Below are 24,022 nucleotides of genomic sequence, written 5' to 3'. Positions count from 1 at the left end.
GACAGTGTGATAGGGAGGGACAAGTCAGTGTCACAATCTACAATCTACAATCTTAGATTTAAAAAAACATATCCAATTGCCAGAGATTGTGGGCTGGCACAAGATATTTAAAGAAGATTTTTGTGGTTAGTGGGCTGAAGTGGAGAAATCAGTAATGGATTGCCTAGCATTATAGGAAGCTTGAAAGGTGGGGAGATATTTGGGAAATTAAGCATTAAGTAACCTGGAAAATGAAACCTAATGGCTGTGTGAACCACTGCCAAAGTATTAATTCAGAGTTGCAACATAGAAGACGGAAAGTGAGAGATTCCACGGTTTTAATGGCTGTTGCCAGCATGTACAGTGTAGGTGCAGAGCCAAGTTAGTTGAATGAAAAGAATTAAATAACTGTACATATTGCCTCTAGGACTTGTAGAAAGATAGTGTTTGGTGATTGAAAGGTAAGCGTTAGTCTCTGTGTGGTGAATTTCATAGCATTTTTGTGTGGTAGACTGTTCATTCTGAAAATAGACCATCATCCTTTCTTAGATATTTTGGCTAGTCTAAAAATTGGCTTGGTTATCAAATGGAGTCTCAAAGGTGCTGGAATAGAATTTCAAAGTCGAGTACATTACTGACAGCAAAATGTTAGAGCACAATGCTTATCCTCCAGTTTGCCACTGGGGGACATTGAGGAAGTAGAATAAATATAAAAGAATACAATATTCTGGAAGTGGGCTTGGTAGCGTGTCAAAGTAAATAGTCATGTGAACAAGGTTGCGTGCTAAAGGCCTCTACAAGCTCACCTCTGCATCTGCATCTGCTTCTGTGCTTGGGGTGAATTTACTCATGTGATTAATACTACAGACTTCTATGAAAGGATATATATATTGCTTGCTGTGCCACAGCTGATGAGGTGATACCCCGAAACCGGTCCAAGGATACTGGTTTCCAGTCCAGGAAGGAACTGGCTTGGCAGTTCGGTCTGGACTGTTCCGATGAGGAGCAGGTTCAAGACTGATTTGAATATATCTGGGTCCAAACTGGGGTGGCATAGTGAGCAAGAGAAGGATGGGTCTCTTGACTGGGGGTGAGTGATTGACAAGTTTCAGCACTCGGTCCATCATCTTATTGTGTTTGCTATGTCTCATGTATTAGACTTTTTCGACAGTCATCTCCGTGTCTTGGTGTTGACTTTTTAGACTACCCACGAAGACTCCGCTTCATTGAAAATGATACCAGATCCATAACACACTTACTTTGCAGTCAGTTGCTCTCTTGCTAGGGATGTGCTCTACAAGTACCTATACATGCATGTATTAACTTCACAAAGACCTGTTAAGCGACTGGATTCAAATACATTCAGTTAAATAACCGAACACCAATATCTAAAGATCGTGTAGAAGAGGAAGCTGACGCAATCAATCAGTAATGAAACCGCCAACAAATACACCAGCTAATGCATATTAAATATTTTTTATTTTTGACAAAACAAAATAATCTTCATAAGGCATCATAAGAACTGCGTATTAACTATTTTTTATTTGCATTCAACATGAGATAGGATACTATCCTCTGTACATTTGTTCATTTAAAAAATATTATTTTGTATATCGTTCCCTTGAAGAATTAAAATGTCAAAGAAAGAAAAAAAATCATAGAGTAAATTTATTGTTGCACGCTTATTTAGAATCGAGACGACTTGCAGCCTTTTAAATGCTTACAAAGGAAAAACGCAAAATATATGCAGGGCATTGGCAAAATCAGAAATTGGTTTTGTTGTACCTGTGAGTTAATTTAAATATCATATATTTGAATATTCTCTGTAAAATTCAAGATATTATATTAGCAATAAACAGGAAGTAATAGCCTCATTTAGTTCGGTTTGCTTAAAAAATATGAGACGTCATTCAGGGCTCTTAGCACCTTGCATATTGTCTCTTTAGAGTAGTTCTCCACCCTCGTGTGACCTTGGGTGTTGAACTTGAAAGAAGTAGCAGTTTGTTAGCTATATTTTTTTCGTGATTTTAGCTGGTGAAGAATAGGACAGGAATAATCAGACTGCACTGGTGCCGTGTGAATTTTGCACCATCATTTGCCTTTCCAGATTGTATACATTACTCTGCTAAACATGCAATTTTGCACTGACATATGCACACACGCCTGGACCGACCAACAGAGTGACCGGAGCACATGGTCAGTTTTGCAACCCTTCAGCTGGTGAAAGTAGCTTTTTCACGTCAGATACAGCAAATGTCAGTATATAATCCTTTTATGTAATCAATATGCATTGGTGCAAAACTACTTCGGCATGGGAGCACGCTGTAATCCTGCCCCAGATATGATAAAACAATTCTTGGAAACCAACAACAGAACTGTAAAATCATTTCCAAATTACCTCAGACGGTTTTCACTGAGACAATAGTCCCTTTGTGCCACGGTGTCATTATCAAACTGTCACGGTTATTTTTTAACTGTGGAAGGAAACGCCCAGCGCGCGAGGGGCCGACTGGAAACCAGAGGAAGGCTCCCTCAGCTTTACAGTCCTGTCAGAACAAAGGTAGCAAACCCTCCCACATTTACAATCCTGTCAGAACAAAGGTAGCCAAGGCGGGTTCATGTCATACATCTATATGGGCGTGTCCCAGCCCCTGGTAGACTTCCAGGATGTACACCACAAACATCCAGATTAGCCTACCTGACCAGTACAGTAAAAGTCCTCGCCCACACAAGTGCAGAACTGAAGAGCACGAAAAGGCTGCATGTCCAATTTTATTCAACATCAGTCAATAGAAGACGATATAAAAAAACTGGTGAATTACAGTTGCCAACAGTAGATGACCAGTGACGTGTCAGGAATAAAGCAGATACAGAAACACTCCACTCAGGCTGAACTGGCATGGCGGCCATTTCGCGAGATGGTGCAGACTTCTGAAGAAACGCATCACCTGTGCAGGCTTCTCCCGAAAAATGCTGGTCACGCTCCACTTGTGGGAAGATACCTTGAAGAAAATGTCCATGCTCTAAAATGGTCGCTTCGTTTCCCACACCCCCAATTTCAATTTTCGTAATCTATAAAGAGTCTGTTTCCCTTTGGCTGATCTTCTTTCCAGGAAGATGCGGCACGTAAAAAAAAAGCAATGACAACAAACGGAATAGAAAATCAGTGCTAGGAGTGTCTCTGAACCATTTGTCCAGAAAGTATGAAAGTTAAAACGTAGGCTTGTTCAAGTACTCTTCCATTGTCTAAAAAACACAACAAACAAAAAACAATTATTGCACACTTCAGATGCGATAGCATGCTTGTCAAGTTTCAGGGTAACAAATTAGAATACAATTTTATTGCACAATTAATTAAAATCATTGCAATCACAAATACTGAGATACAAAATAAAGTGCATAGGCTTCAACTTTACATTTTTTGGGCATTTACATTAAAAAGGAATAAAACGGATAATGGTTGTATGAGCTTTATAGTTCTATGGATTTTTCGGAGGCCAAGATGTCCTTTGCGGCCATCAGAAATTTAATAAAAGCGCGCCAACAACTGTGCGAGTCACCCTTCAAACATTCCACCAGGGTATCCTGGCATGTCCGAATGTTTAAAATGCGCCAGATGGATCGAAGCCATTAAGGTATAGATGCATCAAAGGAAACACCGGTCGCAAAGGGGCAGATTCTCAGAATCTGCCCCTTTGCAACCAGTATTTTTGCATTTGGGATGCATCATCCCAAATGTAAAAATCGCAATTTAAGAAATTGCAAAATTGCGATTACTTAAATTGCGATTGCATTTAAAGAATCTCAAATGGAGATTCCTTAAATGCAATGCATCAAAGTAAAAAAAATAGTGATTTCGCTAATAGGGGGAGCAAATTACCATGAAGTTGAACTTCATGGTAATTTGCAATTTTTCAAAGTTCCATTTTACACACACACATGCCCTTGGGGCATGTGTGTGTGCAAGATGTTCTCATATGCAGATTTCAGGGGTGGGACAGGGTGTCCTTTTGACACCCTGGCACCCTTGAAATTGCATTCTCAATTTGCGATTCTCTAATTGAGAATCGCAAATTGAGAATGTCTTCCCATTCATTCCTATGGGCCTCTGGCCCATAGGAATGAATGGGGAGGTATTCCTTAACCCCTTGGGTGCTCACGACGAGGTCAGCTCGTCATGAGCCACGGCGCTCCAGTGCTCATAACGAGCTGAGCTCGTCATGACCGCGCCCGTTCTGTGGAAAGCTCGCACGCTGGGCTGATTCCCCTGCTGTGCTGAGCGTTCCATGGGAACGGGTGTGGCCATGACGAGCTCAGCTCGTCTTGAGCACCGGAGCGCCGTGGCTCATGACGAGCTGACCTCGTCATGAGCACAGGGGCGCTGTACGCCCCCCCCGCCCGCCAGCACAGTGGGGGAATGTGCCCCGCACGGAAGGGGTTAATTGCGAGTCACAATTTGCAAGTCGCAATTAGGGAATGTTTAGAAATCGCTATTTTTTTGCGATTTCTACATGCATAGCCTTTTGCTATTACTTATTAGCGAATCCTTATTTTTCGCTAATAAGGAATCGCAAATGGCATTGTTGATGCATCTATACCCAAGTTCTTAAAGGGCGTAGTATCTCGCAGATACATAATATGTGAGTTCTCCTCCACAGGCGCAGCACTGTGTGGATGAGATTTCTTTGAGGGTAACAGAACAACACAATCATTTATAAAAAATAAATGAATTGGCAAGATAGGAAAATACAGACGCATACATATTTTTCGCGTGCCGCAAACTGAAGCCATTGACCGCCCTACACAGGTCGCAAGGGCACTATTGTTACCAGGGTCTAGCCAGCAGAGAAAAGGGACCTGGCAAATGACAGGATTTGTGAAGGGCGCCCCATACTACTTTCAAGCACTCAGATCTGAAACCGTCAAACTTCAGTCTGTGCTCGTTACTAAACAGGCAAGGAAGGCAGACTTAGATGTTTAGAGCAGCGCCCTCTTAAGGATTTTTGAGGCCACGGGAAAATATATTTTAGATACCTCTGTTGGTGACCACTTTGATTTTATTACCCATTTTCGGCAGATTGAACACTGCTTGATGCCAAACAAACGGGATTCACACAAAAACGGTTGAAATAGGTCTTTTTTGGGGCCCCAACAATCCTTAAGATGACATTTGTCAGTGAAAGACAGATTCAGAGGTGGAGGCAGACAGGGGAAAGGAGAGAGATCGAGTCAGTCATACACACGGGGGATCGACATGGAGACAATGTATTTTTCCAAGGACCCCTGAAAGCTGCGGGCTTTCGGCAATTGCCCACTTTGCCTATCTCTTAAAACATATCAGGTTTAGATGTTCACTGTGTGCGAACTAGGCTGACATGGGCCTCAGAGTCTATAAAAGTCACAACCCTGCCATGTTATTGAACAGTCATACAACGGCTAAAATGTATTTATGAAGTCAGGCACAACAACTCTACAGGTTTGTCAGAACCGACACAAGCCTTTCACACTTACATTTTTTTTTTAAACCCGGAGTTTGCACCTTATTGGTGGTTATGTAACAGTCTTGCCTCATTAAGGTTCAAACTTTCACATTCAAAAGCAAGCTAATCCGTAGCTAGCCGAGTTCTTGCCTTTTAGCTAAAAATCAAACGCCTGAAACTCGACATAGTAAAAAAAAAAGTTGCGGGCAAAGCAAAATGACCCAAGACCAAAACTGATTTAAGCATACTCCTCTACTGAAATTGCAGTTGGCATTTAAAAATTCCCTCAATTCAATCTGTGGTTTTTTTTTTAGTCAAAGTCTACCATCTCACAGCAATTGTTGTTAGGTTTTGCTAAAAACAGCATATCTGTCTGGAAGAACTCCTACCCTATTCACATTGGCCTTCCTGTGTTTTTCATGGTATGCCGTTGACTTTAAAGTCTGTCTATCAAGGTCACGGTATCTCGGTCTCATTTATGTTTCTATTGGGTTTTGGAGATGTGCCATCAAGTAATGCTCTGCGGGGATGTTGGTGGATCTGGCATCCATTTACTCACCCATCTAATTCCAGTACTCATCATCACTGCCGGGGCAAGCTATCAACAGAGAGGCCCTGGAGAACAAAACTTCCCGATACTCAGTACCAGCCCAAAACTGGCATTCTCCACCCTTTAAATTTCCAAAGGTCCTGTATAATTTGTTGTGCGACAGCCCACCCTAGTCTAGGGAACTGTTCAACAGGACCTCTCTGCATCCAGTCACCCGACCTTGGGCAACTGGGTCGGAACGAAGTGTGAGGGTACTACGTCCCTGGCAGACCCCCAGCATTCTACTGTCGGAAACTTTCCAACTAACTGAACACACAAACATTTTCACCTCAAACACAAACAGACCTGCACAGATTCTTAGCCTATCAGGAGCACACCCAGCCCGTCAATCACTCCTAAACAAATGTACCCTAGAAGTAGAACTTCCTGGCCACCTATCAGCGCAAGGTAATCTTCAGCCAGTGCACACTCTTCTCCTGATCACATGCTCATGTTCTCAAAAGGATGGGGTCACTGCATTACACACTGAAACCCAATGAATGACGTAGGTCTGTTACAATGTGCACCGCATCCTAACTCATGGAAGCCATAAGCATACATTCGTGGTTTCCTCCATCAAATGTGTTTCTTGCAACAGAAAAACACCATGCACTGCTCCACGAATTCAAAGTCTAGTCAAAAATAAGGACGCACTCAAAAAATGTGAACACTTTCAATTTTGGAGAAGAATCCTAAATTTTGGTTACACAATAGAAATAAATGAATTTGAATCATATCCATACCTTTAATAAGTCGCCCCTCCAAACACCATTTCTTCCCAAATTAAATTGTATTCTCGGTTTCGTCCTCCACGCTCTACTACAAGCTGCCTACCAACCTGGGCCCCCACAATCACCTGCGGATAAAACAATTTTAACCACCTTTGTGATTGTAATGCCTTTCTGCAGTACTTAGCTACTGATTCTCTCAGCACAAACTTGGCTGAGGATTTCTCTCAAAAGAGAATTAGGGTTAAACTGAGGCAGTGCTTCTAGGATTGTTGTAACCGAGTGTATAACAATGCCTAACTGCCAGTGCCGGTTCTGAAAGAATAGTACAGCTGTATAAAAATCCAGTTACAGTCAATAATGAGTTGTCTTAGTCCCCTTTATTTTTAAAACAATTAAATGCATTGTTGTACAGTCCAGAACACATATATTTCTTTTGGCAGCAAAGATAGGGAATAGCTTATAGCGTGCATTTTCCATCACAAAGTTGAGATTTCTAAATGTCTTCTTCATTACAGAACAAGCAACATTGTTAGCACATTGCATCACAATCCATGTATTCTCTGTAACATAAGTTCCTTGGCCCTCTGTTCCTTCAGGATCATTTTCAATGGTACAGACCAGGAAGACAACTTAGGTCGGCCAGTTTAGGACTGGTCAAAACAGCTCGTATCAGGAAGGCGCGCTGGGGCGAAAGGAGCTTTGTTAGGGGAGCAGTGCTGGCGTGGAACTCCCTCCCTTTTTCCCTTAAACAAAATGAGAATCTGCTGGCATTCAGGAAAGATCTGAAAACATGGCTCTTTTCCCTCTAGCACCCGAATGTCCATTCCCCGGGAACTATCACTTCAGTGCCAGGACACCGACTGGTATTAGCGCGCTTTATAAGTGTTATAATAAATAATAAATTAATAAATAAGGAATTTCAAAAACCTGATTAATTTTCCCTTTTCTAATTTTCATGGTTTGCAATAATTTTTAGGTCAATCAGCTTTAGATATCTGCCACCACTCATGCCAACAAAAAACACTCACCATCCGGGGTTTTTGCTTAGCCACCTTCAGCCATTAGCCTGTTTGGGCCGTCCCTTTCAACCATGCTTTTGAGAGCGTGTCATTTACATTTTAGTTCAGTCCAGAGAAGTATTAGTCTTATAGTTTAATGCTTGCTAATAGGTATGATTTTCCACTTGCCTAGGACTTCTTCCAGATAGGGTGCATTGACACTGAATAACATTATGTACAGTAAAAGGGGCGATTTTTGATCTTTAAAGTGTTTTAGCACTGTGCTTTTGATGCTGCACCAACGGCGGCTGTGCACCTAAATATGATTGTCACCTACAAGTGTTTCTGCACTCCAGCTGATGTTTCTCCATTGACTATTCTGAATCCAAGTGATGTTTCACCTAAACAGGTTTCCTCTAACAAGTGTTTTGACATTTGCTGTAAAAGTGATAGTGTACCTACATGTGAATGTAATTTTGCTCCCAAAAGTTTCCATACAACTGCTGATCTAGGACACAGGATTTATTTTCAAATTAGTGATTTTGCATGAAAATGTAGATTTGTGCTCCTAAACGTTTTTCAATCACATGCTGCATTTGCACCTCAATGGTCTGTCACCAATATGTGAAATAATATTGATTGACCTCCAATTGTACCAAATGTACCTCTTACTACTCCATTTTCAATCTGACGAATCCAAAACAAAGAAAGAACTTCCCATCACATCCAATTCCAGGATGCATTTAACAACGCATCAGAGATCATATTGCCTCCTGGCCTACTCAAACCTACCTTACACTTTTGGAAATGTCAATCTCTGAAAGCCAGTCCCCAGTTCTTAATCGTTGACAAATGTCTGAGACTGGCCTGTAAATTGAATTACTCTTTTTTTTATTTCCTTTTGGTCTCAAAGAACACAAAAATCCCTTATGGTGTAAATGTGCTACACTTCACCCTGCATCAAAATGTGAAGTTCTTGATATTATCCTTAGATATCAATTTTTTACATATTGTTTGATAGCCCGATGAACATAAAAGCTTTTAACATTGCCAAGGAACTTTACAAGGATACTGTGCCTACCATTTCTACAGACTAGGACACTACTAGCTCAACCTCATCCTCCATCATTGTCTACCCATTACCACCCACACACTCACTTGTGAATGATACCAACCACGATAAAGTCACCATAAGTCATGGTAGTCATGATCAAGACCTGGAACCAAGTTACTCATTCACCTATTTATGTATTGCAACCCTGGATTTTACCTAAAGTTATATGTTTTTTCAATGTATTTTCATGGCTCTATGTCGATTAAAGATTTTTGAGTTGAGTGACTCTTGAACCCACAAATCGAAATACTGTCAGGAACCAGACCTACAGACCTCCACTGCCCACCGGGCCTCAATGCAGACTCCATCAACCAGTTAATTAACTTATCACATTTAGCTACAGCAATACAAGAGCACAGAACACAACTCTTCGCGGAAGGACTCTACCATCCAAGGGCCTGATTCACACATGAGGCAAGATTACGTGCCTCATGCTACATTACAGCCACTTTCTACAGTCAAGAGCACAAAGGACTTATTACCCACCCCCCCCCCGGGAAACGGGCACTACAATGCGGCCGTTTCCACGAAAACCTTTACCACGCATGCATTACAACGCATGCGTGGTAACAACAAGAGGCTTTACCACGCATATCTTTACTACGAAATTCGTAGTAAATACGTAGTAAAGGTATGTGTGGTAAATGAAAAAAAAGGGGGGTTTAAGGGGTCTCCCTCCAAAAACTAAAAAAACGAGGGATCAAAAAAGGGGGGTTAAAAAATGAACTAACCTGAAGTGACGAACATCAAGCAATCAGCGTCGTTAAAGAGGAAACGGAATTAAACTTCCGCTTCCTCTTTACGACGTACGGCCGACGTAACCAAGAAGATGGACGTAACCAAGAAGCTGGAGAGAAGACGAGTTAAAAAGGTAAGGGGAAATGAAATTAAAAAAAAAAAAATAAGGGTTAATGGCGGGGGTAATTAAAAGGAGTAGAGGCGGAGGACGTAAAAGGGGACAGGTGTAACCTTTAACAAGAATATGCCCTCACCATGCATAAATTAACAAGGAAAAACGTTGTTAATCTATGCGTGGTAAAGAAATATTAGTGGTAAAGGTTATGCGTAGAAAACAAATTCCGTTGTAACGCATGCGTGGTAAAGGCTTGCGTTGCAACTGAGTTCGTTGTAACGACATATAACCCCCCCCACACATGAGATCCAATTGAAAGTGAATCACTGGCAATAGAATAGACAGCCTGCAAATCCTACTGTCCATCTCTCTCTAGCGCAAGCTCTGGTCTGCTAAAGACTGCTCTTACAATATCCCATTTTTATACTTCATTCAGCACGCCTACTCCTGAGAAGTACAATATTAACATCAAACCCAAACACTTCCAAGCATTCCTCCACGCACATTCTCTCCAACATACCCCACACACCTGAATACTCCTTGATCACAGAACCCACAACACATTCTATTATCATATTTAACAGAGCTAAATGTCCCACACATAATAAAATATCGATCTGCCAAATCAATCTCACAACAATCTCCGGCTCTCACCCCAGTGACACATTTCTCACACCCCACATCAGAGCAGTCCTTCTCAACTGTTAGTCTGCAGTCTAATGCAATTTCCAGGTTTACCCTCATCCAATACGCTTAACGCAATTGCACTCAAGGAATCCTAGTTCTGTACGTTGTTGGTATAACTTTCTTACCACAGAGACTAAACATCCTCTACATCTGTAGAACTGAATAAAACTGCGTGGGTTGGGTTTATGCACAAGGAGTTCCTTAAACGCAAAAATGATGGACTCAGACGCCTCCTTATTGTTCCAATGCATCACCGTGGACACAAACACTACACTTAAACTACTTAGATTGGTCATCTTAGACTGTCCACCTAGCAGGCAACAGCAGCTCTGTTGATGGTTCTCTTGATCATGCCACTGGTCAACCCACCTCATATTGAAATTACATTGTCTTGAGAGATTTAAATCTCCACTGAGGAAAAGATGCAGGACCCCACGCCTCTCTCCCCAAATCCTTTACAACTGGAAACACCACCTACTCTCTAGAATGCGCCTTCATGATCAACAGTAAGACTCGACCCCATCCTGATTTTCATAAAGAAACACCACATAACATCTCGAATCCTCTCAAATTAGACCAGTCACCCAACTTTTTAGAGCCTTTCACAACACCCTATTCATAAAACCACAGAGAGAATAGGTAACATTTAGAGACTTCAGACACAATGAGAAAAAGGTATTTGTAAAGCCAAAAGGTTTAGCTTAATTGTCCTACCACATACACATACAAGCAGTATCAAATGTGTATATTCTTTGCATCCTATCTCTGTGTATACCATTACTCAGATGAAGAGTATATACAATCCCCCGAGGCCAGATCAATTGTCAAGGTTCTAGTATCTGGAGCGCAGGAGCCTTGGCCAACGCTAGAGCAAGTGTGGAGCGGAATGTCTTTGGAGCAAATGCCCAACCAGGCAGGAGGTTGTGGCCTGGTAGAAGGATTTTGTTTTGCAACTACTGTGTTTTACCCAATGCCAGTATTAAAAATACACTTAGGTAGTTTACCTACATATAACACATGGACTGGAGGGAGCCTGCAGTCAGCAGTGAATCTGCCATGGGACAAGCCTTAGCAGAATTATCAGTGGATGTGTACAGACAGGCATGAAGGAATTGCTGGAAGCAGGCGACTGATATGGATCCAAAGAGTCCAACGCACTAATACAAATATATACATCACAGAGGAAATACGAGACCTCAAAATGATGGCCATGCTTATTGCCAAAGTGAATTTGTACACCGGAGTAATATTTAGAATAAGGTCATCTTTGTGTAAGGTACCAAGAAGAGCAACCTGAAAATTAGCCAGACAAAGGTAATCACCCTTCTGATGAACTGGTCCTTCCTGTGCTGCAATGGCTCGACAGACATAGAATTCCACGAGCAAGCGCTCTTCAGGGACCACGGAGGACTCATGGACTGCACTTTGACAGTTTTGGAATAACTTTCTAGTAAGGGCTGCAAATGGAGTTTGGCAGTTTTCAACCAACTGAAGTCTTCAATTAAGGCAATATTTGTTTACTGCTGCTGTCCTGAGAAACTGCAGATGCTCAGTTGATCTTGGTTATAGTATTTAGTATATAATTTAAGTGTGGTGCTATCAACAAAGATAGACATTTCATATCTGCCTCTGGCAAGAGGTGCCCTAAGATGGCCCAGGCCCCAATTTCTCAACACAGACCTCCATACTTAGTACCCTATAGTGGTGTGACCGTACCAGTTTATTTGGGTAATCCATTACTTTCCGCATGTTATGGAACCTTGCTGCACAGCTCCTAATGGGTTTCAGTTTGTGTCATGAACTACTATACTGCAAGCTCTGGTTTTGTGCAAAAGGACACACATGTCTTTGTGAGAATTCATTGGGTGTAGTAGTTGCGAATACAGCCTGGATGAGACGAGGGTGAACTGCCACATGAACTAGGAGTCTGCTAAGTTGAGTACTATTATAAAAGGCAGCAGGAGTTATTTTACAGAGTGCTCCCATTCCATTTGGTATGATGAGACATTAACTTAATGGCACAGTTTTTGCCTAGGCAATAGAAAGAGGGAGAGGCTATCAGTTTATTGTCTTGCAATGAGATAACAACCATTTGCAGAGAAGGCCCTTCCTGGAAGAAATTTATTGCACTACAGTGCCCTCTGAATTTCAAGTGATCTTACGACTGGGACAACATACAGCATTTCTGAAAGTAACTTTTCGGTTGGAGACTGCTCAGAAGCTAGACATTTGGGCACGTAAATTAAGTAACTCCGTTTTCCTGGTAAGACTTTCCTGCACTCTCTACTGTATTCTTTTTTGGTTCAGTACGGATACTTCTGATATACTTGATAAAGTCTTAATTTGGAACAAAACAGAGAACAATGGCCTTTCAGAATATAATTCCTCTTCTTATTAGCAGTTGTTTGAGGTCTTTTATTTTTACCCACAGGTGCCATGTACCCTACAGTTCCAGAAGTGGGAAGGTAACATTTAATTCTACTATTCCGATCGGGGAACCACCTAGTTTCAATGATACCGCCGTTTTGTGCCCGGGTTAGGCCCCAGTAATGAAGCTGCACATTTTATTACATTGTCCTAATTTTGTACAATAACATTTCTGCTGTGACCTTTTGCACATATTGGCGTGCACGACAATGTTGGATTTGCTTTTCTGAAACTACTTTGTTTACACATCTAGCTTTGCATAACGTTATCACGATGCCTCTAACACCATGTACAAGGCCTCTTTACGCACTAGGTACAAATGACATTCCATCTTCATCCATGGGGTGACAGGGCTATCTACATATCCATAACATTGCTAATCTATACCTACATCACAAGGATGCTTTCTATTATAAATAATGAGCATACCAAAAAAAGAGGAGAAACTTCATCTACCACCAAGGGTCCCTACATGCTGAAACTTCACCATGCTACGGTCTCATATCTACGTGAGGGGTGTCCAGTTCGTGAGCAAGACGGGTCCTACATTCCCTCTCACCAGGTAATGGGGTTGGATCATCCCTTGGGGGAATTCTTGGCTTCACACCTACACACTCTGGGTACATGTAGAGTAGGGTTTGCATAGTAGGAATAAGTCTGATTACTACCTTGTATATATACACTGTTTAGACACCATGATAGAACTGAATCTACTATTTACTCTTTTGTTGTTTTTAATCACTCATCTGCTTCCGTCTACTGATTATCACGGCACATGTATTCTAAACTAGAATAACGTTGGTTCAATAAATATATTGAAAACATCCCACTGTGTATTCTCTGCATATTTCTCCGAGCACAAGCAAAAATGAGTGACTGAGCAAAAGATTCTGACCTGTTACAATGATCCCTGAGGAGTCAGGATATTCATATTCAGTGGTTGCCAGAAACTATTCATCCCTGGTAAGGTTAGGGGGCTTATGGCGGCACTGTGAGCTAGCTGGTCTCTAGGCCAAAATAACCTACAGGGGTGCTCAGATTCAGTATAGGCACCTCACCTTAAGTTTGTTGTCCAACAAACGTGCAGATCCAATGCATTAGTAGAACTACATGACACCGTCTCCACCCCATCGGGTTGCTCTATTCAAATATACGTTAATGCCGGAATTGATATTAAGGGGAACATGAAGTGGAAGACTTGAGCCTTATTTAGAGATTTTCTCTGAATAGGGCAACTACCTTTTGTTCATTGCACTACAGAGAACTGGGTCTGTTCTTTAAATGCAGCCGCTTATGCAGCTAAAGCCTTTAGAGTTCAGCTGACTGCTGACCAGCACACAGATGCAAAGTACTTTGTTTTCTTTCACTGGCCTACCTTTATGTCCACAGTCTCTGCCTCCAGACTTCCTTCACCAGATGATAAAGGCACCCAACAAATCTGAAGAGAAGGATTCACTGAATCATACATTTAAGGCCTAAGTTCGTCGCCCGGAAAGCCTCCGACCGCTGGTTGGAGGCTTTCCGATCGACATTGTAGGTTTAATGTCTGGCCGCCATATTATGATGACGGCAGTCGGAGTTTACACCGGCGGGGGAATCAGACGCAGCAGTGACAGGCTCAAGGAGCTCGTCAGCCAGTCAGAAAACCCTCATAATCCCTGAAAACGGTGTTTCCACCTTATGGGTTATGATGTCGGTTTCCGACAGCCAAGCCATGTCGGTATTTCGGACATGGATTGGCTGTCGGAAACTGACTTTGGGAGCCCCTAGCAGGGCCCCCTTGGCCTCCGCATTTGGCCCATAGGTGTCCCCTAAACATCCGTGCACTGTGTGGCAGGCATCGTGAGGTGCATGCCTCACGGTGCATGGATGTTTAAAAAACTTCTTTTTTTTTTTCAATGGGAGCTTGTGATGCGGGTGGTTTCAGCCCGCCCCACAAGCTACCATTGAATAATGGAAGTTTGCAACCTCACCATGTGCGGTCGCATCCTAATTGCGTGGTTTCTTTCATAAAAGTGTGTCGGTCAGAGGCAACTCAATTAGGCCCTTAATTCTGGGTGCCAAGGGCTGCTGTGTGATGGATTAGCCCTTCAACAATGGCAACCAGGTGTGGAATTCGACCTTCAGTATCTGTATCTTGGTACACAAGGTTAAAGTGAAGGGTACATATTATAGTGAGCATTATTAATATAGTAGTGTACATAGATATATATTGCCCCCGCATTGCACTGCTTATGACCCACCTACTTTAATTTTTAACATTTGCTCCAGGAAAGTTGTGGTCCCTGTGGCTGCGGGAGGGGTAGTGAGGGAGAAGCGCAACCCCCCGCATTAATATTATATTTAGCCCCGGGGATGAGGTGATCCTCTGGGCTGCAGGGAGGCTGCATGTCCCCTGCATTCGTGCCATGTTTTGCCCCTGGGAGGTGGGAGTCCCGGGGCAGCGGAGAGGGGAGTGCGGCATGCTCCCCCTGCCTTTGTGTCATGTTTTGCCCCGGGGAGGTGGCAGTCCCTGGGGCTCCGGGGGCCTCCATGCTTTTGTAAAACATTTGCCCTGGGAAGGTGGCGGTCCGCAGGGCATTAATTATGAGAAATGACCCAGGGAGGTGGCAGTCCCTGGGCTGCGGGTGCCTCCATGCATTAGTGAAACATTTGCCCTGGGGAGGTGGCGGTGCCCAGAGCATAAATTATGAAAAATGACCCAGGGAGATGCCGGTCCCCAGAGCTTTAGGGGTCCGAGGAGGGTGGCCCTATGCACCCCCCTCTGACATATTATAGACATGGCCCCAGAACCTGGGCCACCAGGGGGCAGATTTGAAAGGAAGCGGGGCGAGTACACACTTTTTTCCCCCCCGGCTGGCGTCGTGGATGTTAAACTTTTTTTTATAAAAATGCGTTTTTGCCCCTGTGGGACCCCCCTCAAGAGGCCTAGGTGGTCAGGGTGTTTTTGTACCTTGTCCCCTTTTCTTTTTTTTACGATTTGCTTCTGTGACTTGGTTCAACCGAATCACAATGTGGCTGCCAGCACTTCCTGGTTTGAAGCGCTGGCAGTCAATCAGATCTCAGCACTGGATCGGGATGGGGGTCGCGGATCCACTGCGTCCCTATGTATACAACTGAAAATGTATTTAAATAACTCAGCAACTACTACCAGATGTACACTATTTAACAAAAAGGTCACCTTCTCGACCAACAGCTACCTTTCTTCTGGTTTCAGAGAAAGGAGATGTGATTAAAGGAAAGAGGTGTGGGCAGTTTACAGAGATACATAATAGAAAAAAAGGCAAAGGGACTTGGACTTCAGTAGGATAAGGACAGAGAGGAAAGAGAGAATAGGCCATAGCAAGGATGAGAGGTAAGGTAGAAGGGGTAGTTCTATAGTAGGGGGAAAGGTAAACATTTGATTGTGTTGATTCTAGGTTAAATCTTTATGCAGTGTTTTAGTAACATGGGGAGGAAAATTGTCAAAAATTGCAAGCAATCTCAAGGTATAGAAATAACTACACAATTCAATTGTGAGACAGTAGTTTAGTTATGTGCTTTTTGGAAGTACTAAAATCCGGTCAATTGTTTGTTCTACAATAGGATTGCTTTTGTATTTGCCGAATGTCAAGCTTGTTTTGAGTCGACCGAGAGGCAAGACTTCATCTTTTGCATCTGATCGTTATAAAGAAGGAGCATCAGTGTCCATCGTGGTCAGGTTGGGAATAAACAGTTCTTAACCTTTCTCCTGAATTCCAGGTTACTTTTAATGGCTCCTATTTTTACTAGGAGGGATTGCCACAGTTTGGTAGCATGTATGGAGAACGCAGTGCTATGAACTGGTTTTATCTTATTAGGGGAAATTATTAATCACAGGGCAAGCCCAGAATGCAAGCTTCTAGACAGGAATAATTTTCACCTGGAGGTATAACAAACTTTACCAATCATCACCTTGTGAGCGACACACTGAAATCTTTGCCTTTTTTGTGTATAATTTGGACAATCTGCTGTGTCTGTATAGACAATTTATCAAGACAGTGTTTTGATTTCTGCCATGCCTGATGAAGTGTTGTGATTTGTCCTTTTACCTTTTTTAAGTCATCATTCATTCAAGGAGCTTTCTTTGTTCTTTTGCCCTATTTTGAGACATGTTAGTTGGATTATTATCTCAAATGCTGATGCCATCCGGTCTCACAACTTCTTTTATTGTTTGGAATAAGCCAAACATTAAGAACTTGGAATCCCAACATAGTTCAGTCTGTATGTGGTTGCCCAAAAGAGGTGGGCTAGAGGAGTGTATTGGAGGTATCCTGTGCCGATGGAAGAGAGGTGGTGATTGTTTCATGTGACCGAGAAGTCTATTGCAGAACATGGGGTCTAGTGTACCATCTGCTAAGCGGGTCAGTCCAGAGGCAATCTGGAGTCAGCTATGTGTAGTGAGACCTGATAGAGTGGCATTAGATCGAGGCATTTTTGGTTTGTCGAAATAAACATTTAGATCATGATGGATGCATAGGCTGGAGTGTCTGATACATAGATCTGCTATTGCATCTAAGGAGGAGTCTGGATTAGCTCTGTGACAGGGTGGAGGTCTGTACAGTGGAAGGAAGTTAAAGGTGAAAAAAACTTTTAAAACATATATTTTTTAAAACTGGGAACATTTGATGGAAAAGAATAACCTAAAGGCTGATTTTTAAATGAGAGAACGGTCAAAATCTGGTTGCATGGATTGTGTTGGATACAGTATTGTGTTCATGCAAACTGGGCATCTTCTTTAAAGATTTATTCACTAACAATTGAAACGGCGCAGAGCAGAGGCTTTTTTTTAATTTAGAGTTAGTTGTTGAAACCTCTTGCCACAAGTAAAACATGTCTAGCACCCAACAAATATGATGCCAAGACACAGAGGCATTGGGCACAGTACACGTTGCTGTACCACAAACAAATCGAAATATTTGGGAGTGGATATAATGAGCTGCAGAAAAACATCAGCCGTTACTATTAATCAATTGAATACCCAGAGTCTGGTTTTACAGGGCTGAATGGGCCTGTTTAGATTCAAACATGTGATGTGATAGTATATGGATGCTAATGTAATGCCTTGAAGTACGTTTCCTCTGCTCTAACACTACCACGTTGATGGGCACTACAGATTCTTGGACACGCACTCCATGTTTTGCATCTTTGGTGTTAGATGCACTTTTCCTCATTTACTTTCTCTTCAGTGTCAGTGCCTTCACTCTTGAGATGAACACCTTTCAGCCTTAAAAAAAAGTTCATGGCTCTTAGAGCCAGACTGAGATTTAATTTTAAGTGATACTCATCTGCATTTGTATGGGTGAGTAAGTATACGGTCATGATAGCAATGGATTACAAGTGACTGAAACAAAAAAAGCAGTGTGCTGTGTTGCCGTAGTTCAATAGGATTGTGCGGCGGGAAGGGGACGCAGTGGAAACAGTAAATAGCCCTTCGATCTGAAAAAAATAATCAGATTTCAACATCGTTGGAGTTCATCCACAGTGTTGGCTAAAACCTCTTTGCAAACTAGTCAACTACGAAAATGTAAACACCAATTCTTGCAAAAAGGATGGCTGGCGTGTAAAAAGTGAAAGGGATATACACTGAAGCAAAGCTTTCTGCTGGGCTGCGACATAAATACATATATTTATCGGAGTTCACACCCAAACCAGGCAATTCACTGCAAAAGGTACTATGCTTTGCTTAACACTCAGATAACACCAAGTGGTTTAGAGAAAGATAGACAGACAGACAGACAGACAGACATTCATTCATTTTGTGGTCACAAAGTATGCAATTTGCAAAATCGCAGGTTTATGACCGGAAAATGACTTTATATACTAAATCTCGTTTGCTAGCCAGAAAAGTCTTCAGAAGTGGCAAAAGGGAATTGTGATTCCTTAATTGCAATTAGGAGGGAGGCGGAAAAGGGGCATCTTCTCCCATTTGCAATCTGAAATGAGCTGAATCAATGGTTTTGGCAGCGCAAAAGAGCTTACTCTCTAGTAATTGTGTTGGGCAGCCTCGGGGAGCAGGCTGTGGCCACAGGAGCCAATGAATACTCCCTCTGATGTCTTCCAAATTGGAAAATATTTTTATATTTGAAGCAGCACCTGTTCCTTTAAGAAACAAGGACTGCTTTAAAAGGACAATATGTATCCTTTAGTCATGCTCATGCAGGGGTGGTGCTCTTCTGCATCTTGGTGTTCACTATCTTGTGTTTATTTATTTATTCAAAGTTTTATATAGCGCGAACAAGATCTTTACAGATATCAGAGCGCTTCACAGGGGGGGAGTGGGCAACAGGAGTCGTAGCCAATCACCGGGGGTTGCACATAGAAACCTGCCGTATTAATATTTATCAGATAAGTCATTTTGCAATTTACTTAGACCCTATTCCCAACCTATTAATATATATGCTGCATCACAAAATGAAAGGTAGGGCACATAAAGTTGGTTCACAATTTGAACCCACTACTCGCCTTTTTGCACATCAGGACAGATGGGTTTGTGGAGATACAGGCAGGTATATGTGCAGCAGGGGCTAAAGGGTCTTTCACCAATATGGCACTCTGTGCCCCTCTCCACCATCCAACAGCAAGACAAGCAATGTAAGGGTGCTATTGCTTGACAGCCATGTTTCACTGAAGAAGCCATCCACCAAGGTCTTGTTGAAGTAATAGCCCATATTCAATTGTTTAAATCTTTACTCTACAGAGTAGAGTTTTTCTGCTTCCAGACTGTGTAAGAAGGGACTATGCTTCAGAGCTCTCCTTATACAAGTCTCTGTGACAAGGGTTCTGTTCAGAGACGGATGATTGGGCCTAATCAGAATTTACACTGAAGGCACCAATACAAAAGGTGTCAGGACTGGGTTTTGAGATGTGACACTAGCTGTATTGTATTGTATTTGCATTTATTTAGAGCTTACTACCCCTGACGAGGCATCAAAGGGCTTTTTCGGAGAGCAGCACGCTACTCCGGAACCCATAAAAGATTAGTGGTAAATTAGTATAGTAAAATATGAAATTAATTTGAGTGGTGGATATGTTAGTTATTTGGATTGAGAAAGATAGTGGAGGAATAGAGGAGGGAACTTTTTTTGCATTTATATAACTCTTGCTTTCCATGATGGGGTGTTTAAGTGCTTTTTTCAGCAAGTAGCACGCTCCTCTGGAAACCTTACAGTGTATGCGTTGCCACACAGAGGAAGGCCCTCTGCAGAGCGGATCTGGTCACCTTTCTGTTGCTTATTTCTATATTTGGGTGTGAAACCGATTCTAATGAGGTGCAAGCAATGCCCAGACAGTGTTACAAATGATTAAAAATCCCGACATAAAGAAGAAATACTATCACAAAATCAAGCATTATGCTGCATAATTTAGCCCTCTCCTGCAGCAGAATTCCAGTGGCCCTGCATATGAGGGACAGGTTTACATACTCACAAAACAAATCAGATACAGGAGACTGTGACACTGAAAGTAAACACTTCATTACAGGTGGAACATGCATTCTTGGTTTTCGACATGTTTGCTGTGTCAGTAGTAGGTTTATGGGGTCAGACAGAATGACCCTGTTTTGTGGCAATTCAACCTTAAAATCTATAAGGTTGCATTTGTACAGGTATGTATGTCACATAAACACAAATTGAATGTCATGAAGAAGACACAGAGTTTGGAGACTACTCATACTGGGTCTCAGACATAAAAAACATAAGTCAGGAACATTAGATGGTTTTCGAAGCATTGGCTTCCAAATCAATGGCAATCTGGAGCGCTGGAATGTTTAAGGACCCTGTGAATTGTAAGGCGTTTATAATTGAGGGCTGCGTTGTAAATTATACACTTGTTATCTCTATGATTTGCTCTGTTTCCATGTTCTTCCCTCCCTGTATTCTGGAATGGTATTACGACTGAGGACTCTGAGTTCTGCCAGGGCAGTTGGTCGACTGGTCGGCAGGCGCTGGGTCCCTCACTGCTGCGCTCGTAAATAAACCTCTTAATCTACCTTAAATGGTCCGTGAGTTTATCTACAACAATTTGGCGACTTGTGGCTGCTGACTCCTGACTTACCCTGCTGTCTGACACCGAAGACATGGTGGAGAAGTTCCCGGTCAGAGCAATGCGCAGTGGGACCCAGCAATAACGAACCCAGTGATGTTGCAGTAATCTCCCACCGTGAGATTTCGGCCATCGGAGACCTCATCGCCGGATTTTGGAGCTGTTTCAGGACAATTTGCCAATTTTAACTCGATTTACCTGTAAGTAGCAGCGTATCCTAGCAACAGTCTTGAATCTCCTCTCCCGTGTACTCGAGCCCAGCACGTGACTGTAACCTGTGTCTGACGTATCTAAGCGTCAAGGTCCTTTCCAGACGTCCGACCATTGTTTAATGACGTCGACACACTCGGAAGTCAAGACGTGCGTCTCAAGCCTCGTTTGAGCTGAGCGGCCATTTTAAAGATACAAACTGAACGCAGTGCGCTGAATCTACCGATCTCCTCAAACTTTGACGAGGGTCAGATCCGTCGGTGCTTCACTCAGCGACAAGAAAAGGAAACAAAGGTATTTATATTTACTACTCTGTTCATCAATTAACCTAATTTACAGAATGGCAACGGCACAAAATATAAATATCACATCTCCTCCACCCTTTTTAAATGAACCAGGAAATCCTCCTGTACCATGGGAGGATTGGTTCATTATATTTGATAATTATTTGGAGGCAATTGATGGGCAAGAATTCTCTTCAAAGAGGAAAAAGGCAATTCTATTGAGTACACTTGGGAAGGAGGGACAGAGGATTTTTAGATTTTTGCCAATCGCGTTACAGGCGAATGGTGAAGCAATTCCTGATATGTATAAAGAGGCAATTTCCAGATTGGAAGTTAAATTTGCAAAAGAGGAAAACCTTGTGATGCATCGATACAAGTTTTACACCCAAAAACAGAGATCGGAGGAGGGTATTGATGACTTTGTCACCCGCCTCAGGGAATTGTCAATAAAATGTAAATTTGGGACTATGGCAGAAGAACTTATTCGTGACCAGCTAATAGTGCAGTGTAGCAGTCGCAAAATACAAGAGAGACTTTGGGCAGCCAAAAATCTAGCGCAAGTCATCGAAGAATCAGAGAAGTGCATCAGAGTTATTGAGAACTCTAAGAAAAAACAATTAGATCAGGAAGTATCTATAGTTTCAGACAGAGATGGAGAATATGACTCCCAATCTGGCGTGGATGACTCTGTTGCTGTCATCAGGAATAAGTGGAAAACTCTTCCTAAGAAAACCACTTCTCAAAGCAAGTTTTGCAATCGATGTGGCAGTAATTCACATTCCTCGGAAGCCAGATTTTGCTTCGCCGCAAACAAAGAGTGTTTAAAATGCGGAAAAATAGGACATTTCTCGAAAATGTGCAAAACTAAGAGTAAGCAGAAAGTTGCTGTCGTGGAAGATTCCTCATGTGACTATGGAGGTGACAAGCTATTAGCAATTGGTGACTCAGATGTTGCCAATGTCAACGATCAAAGAATGAATAGACCTAAAGCCATGTTCACAATAGATGAGCGCGAAGTGTCGCTGATGGTTGACACTGGATCCCGACACACTATCATTCCTCAGTCAACATTTAAGGAACTTTGGTTTGACAAACCTTTACTCAAGAGTGACATATCTCCCAAGGGATTTCAAGGAGAAACCATAGATATTATTGGTTACTTTGAATCTAGCATTGTGTTCAAGAAAAGGTCCATAATGGGGAAGGTTTATGTGTCATTTGATGGACCACCCATTTTAGGGTGGATTCATCAATATGATCTCTATATAATCATAAATCCGAGGGCTCCTGACCAAGTTATGGTTTTAGAAGATGACTCGATAGACATGATTTTGAGTGAGTTTGTGTCCGTTTTCAGGAATGAATTGGGTGAGTTGAAAGGCTATTCACATTTGATAAGGATGAAGGAGGGGTGCATACCCATCCAGCACAAACTCAGGAGAGTTCCTCTCGCCATTAGGGATGACGTGAGAGTGATATTAGAAGAAATGTTACAGAGTGGGGTCATCGAACCTGTAGAAGTGTCACCATGGGTTTCGCCAGTAGTGATTTCAAAAAAATCGGATGGCAAACTACGCTTCTGCATTGACCTCAGGTCTGTGAATAAGTGTGTGGTTGCAGACATTTTCCCCCTCCCAAACATTAATGAATTGGTATCTACACTACAGGGCGCCAAATATTTTTCAAAACTTGACCTTAAAAGCGCTTACCACCAGGTTAAACTACATGACACTTGCAAGCATATCACCTCATTCATCACCACAGAAGGTGTTTTTCAGTTCACTCGTTTACCGTTTGGTTTAATTTCGGCGGCAAGTGTTTTCCAGCGTTTGGTACATGAGTTATTTAAAGGTCTTGCAAAAGTGATATACTTCCAAGATGATATCCTTGTGTTTGGCAGTTCTGTGGAGGAGCACAATAAATTACTCAGGCAGGTACTGCATAGGATTGACGATGCGGGACTTACATTACGTAAAGAGAAGTGTGTTTTTCTTGTCCAGCAGATTGAGTACCTAGGACATGAGATCTCTGTGGATGGTATTAGACCCAAGAAAGATTTGCTACTAGCAATAAGATCAGCTCCTCGCCCAACTGATAAAGATCAGTTGAGGTCATTCATGGGCCTTATAGAATATTATTCTAAATTTGTCAGCAATTTTTCGGAGAAGACTATTGAGTTGAGGAGTTTACTCAAGAAAGGTTGCAAATTTATTTGGAGTACAGAACAAGAGTCTGCTTTCGAGATGATCAAGGAGCAGATTTGTAAAGCAGGTGTTTTAGCTCCCTTTGACACTAGACTTCCAACGATTCTCATGGTTGACGCAAGTGTATTTGGATTAGGTGCCATCCTAATTCAGAAACATGGTTCCTTGGAACGGCCTGTTGCCTTTGCTTCTAAGACATTGACTGATGCTGAGAGGAATTATAGTGTAATAGAGAAAGAGGCCTTGGCTGTTGTGTGGGGTGCACACTATTTTCGGACGTACCTTTGGGGTATCAGCTTTGTTATTAAAACTGATCACAAGCCTTTACTTAGGATTCTTGCTCCTGGTGGAGCTGTCAGAGGTTCTCCTAGGTTGGCCAGATTAGCCTCCAAATTACAAGATTTC

The 24,022-nt window shown here is 42.3% G+C and overlaps 1 protein-coding gene across 2 annotated transcripts in view; it reads right to left on the bottom strand.

Annotated features, from left to right (window-relative positions):
* Window positions 1-1,439: 1,439 nt before the first annotated feature.
* Window positions 1,440-24,022, bottom strand: part of AP1S3 (adaptor related protein complex 1 subunit sigma 3) — a 172,039-nt gene continuing 149,456 nt past the window's right edge. Inside the window, exons 5-6 of one of the 2 annotated variants that reach the window (XM_078665964.1) lie at window positions 6,792-6,904; window positions 1,440-3,225 (exon numbers count right to left, since the gene is read on the bottom strand). In XM_078665964.1, coding sequence (XP_078522090.1) covers window positions 6,794-6,904 — 111 coding nt within the window. In that variant the 3' untranslated portion in view covers window positions 1,440-3,225; window positions 6,792-6,793. The remainder of the gene's footprint in view (window positions 3,226-6,791; window positions 6,905-24,022) is intronic. The other variant, XM_078665965.1, reaches the window with a different exon arrangement.

This window comes from Lissotriton helveticus, chromosome 11, assembly GCF_964261635.1.
Source record: "Lissotriton helveticus chromosome 11, aLisHel1.1, whole genome shotgun sequence".
Lineage (NCBI taxonomy): Eukaryota > Metazoa > Chordata > Amphibia > Caudata > Salamandridae > Lissotriton > Lissotriton helveticus.
This window is presented reverse-complemented; position numbering and strand designations above follow the sequence as displayed.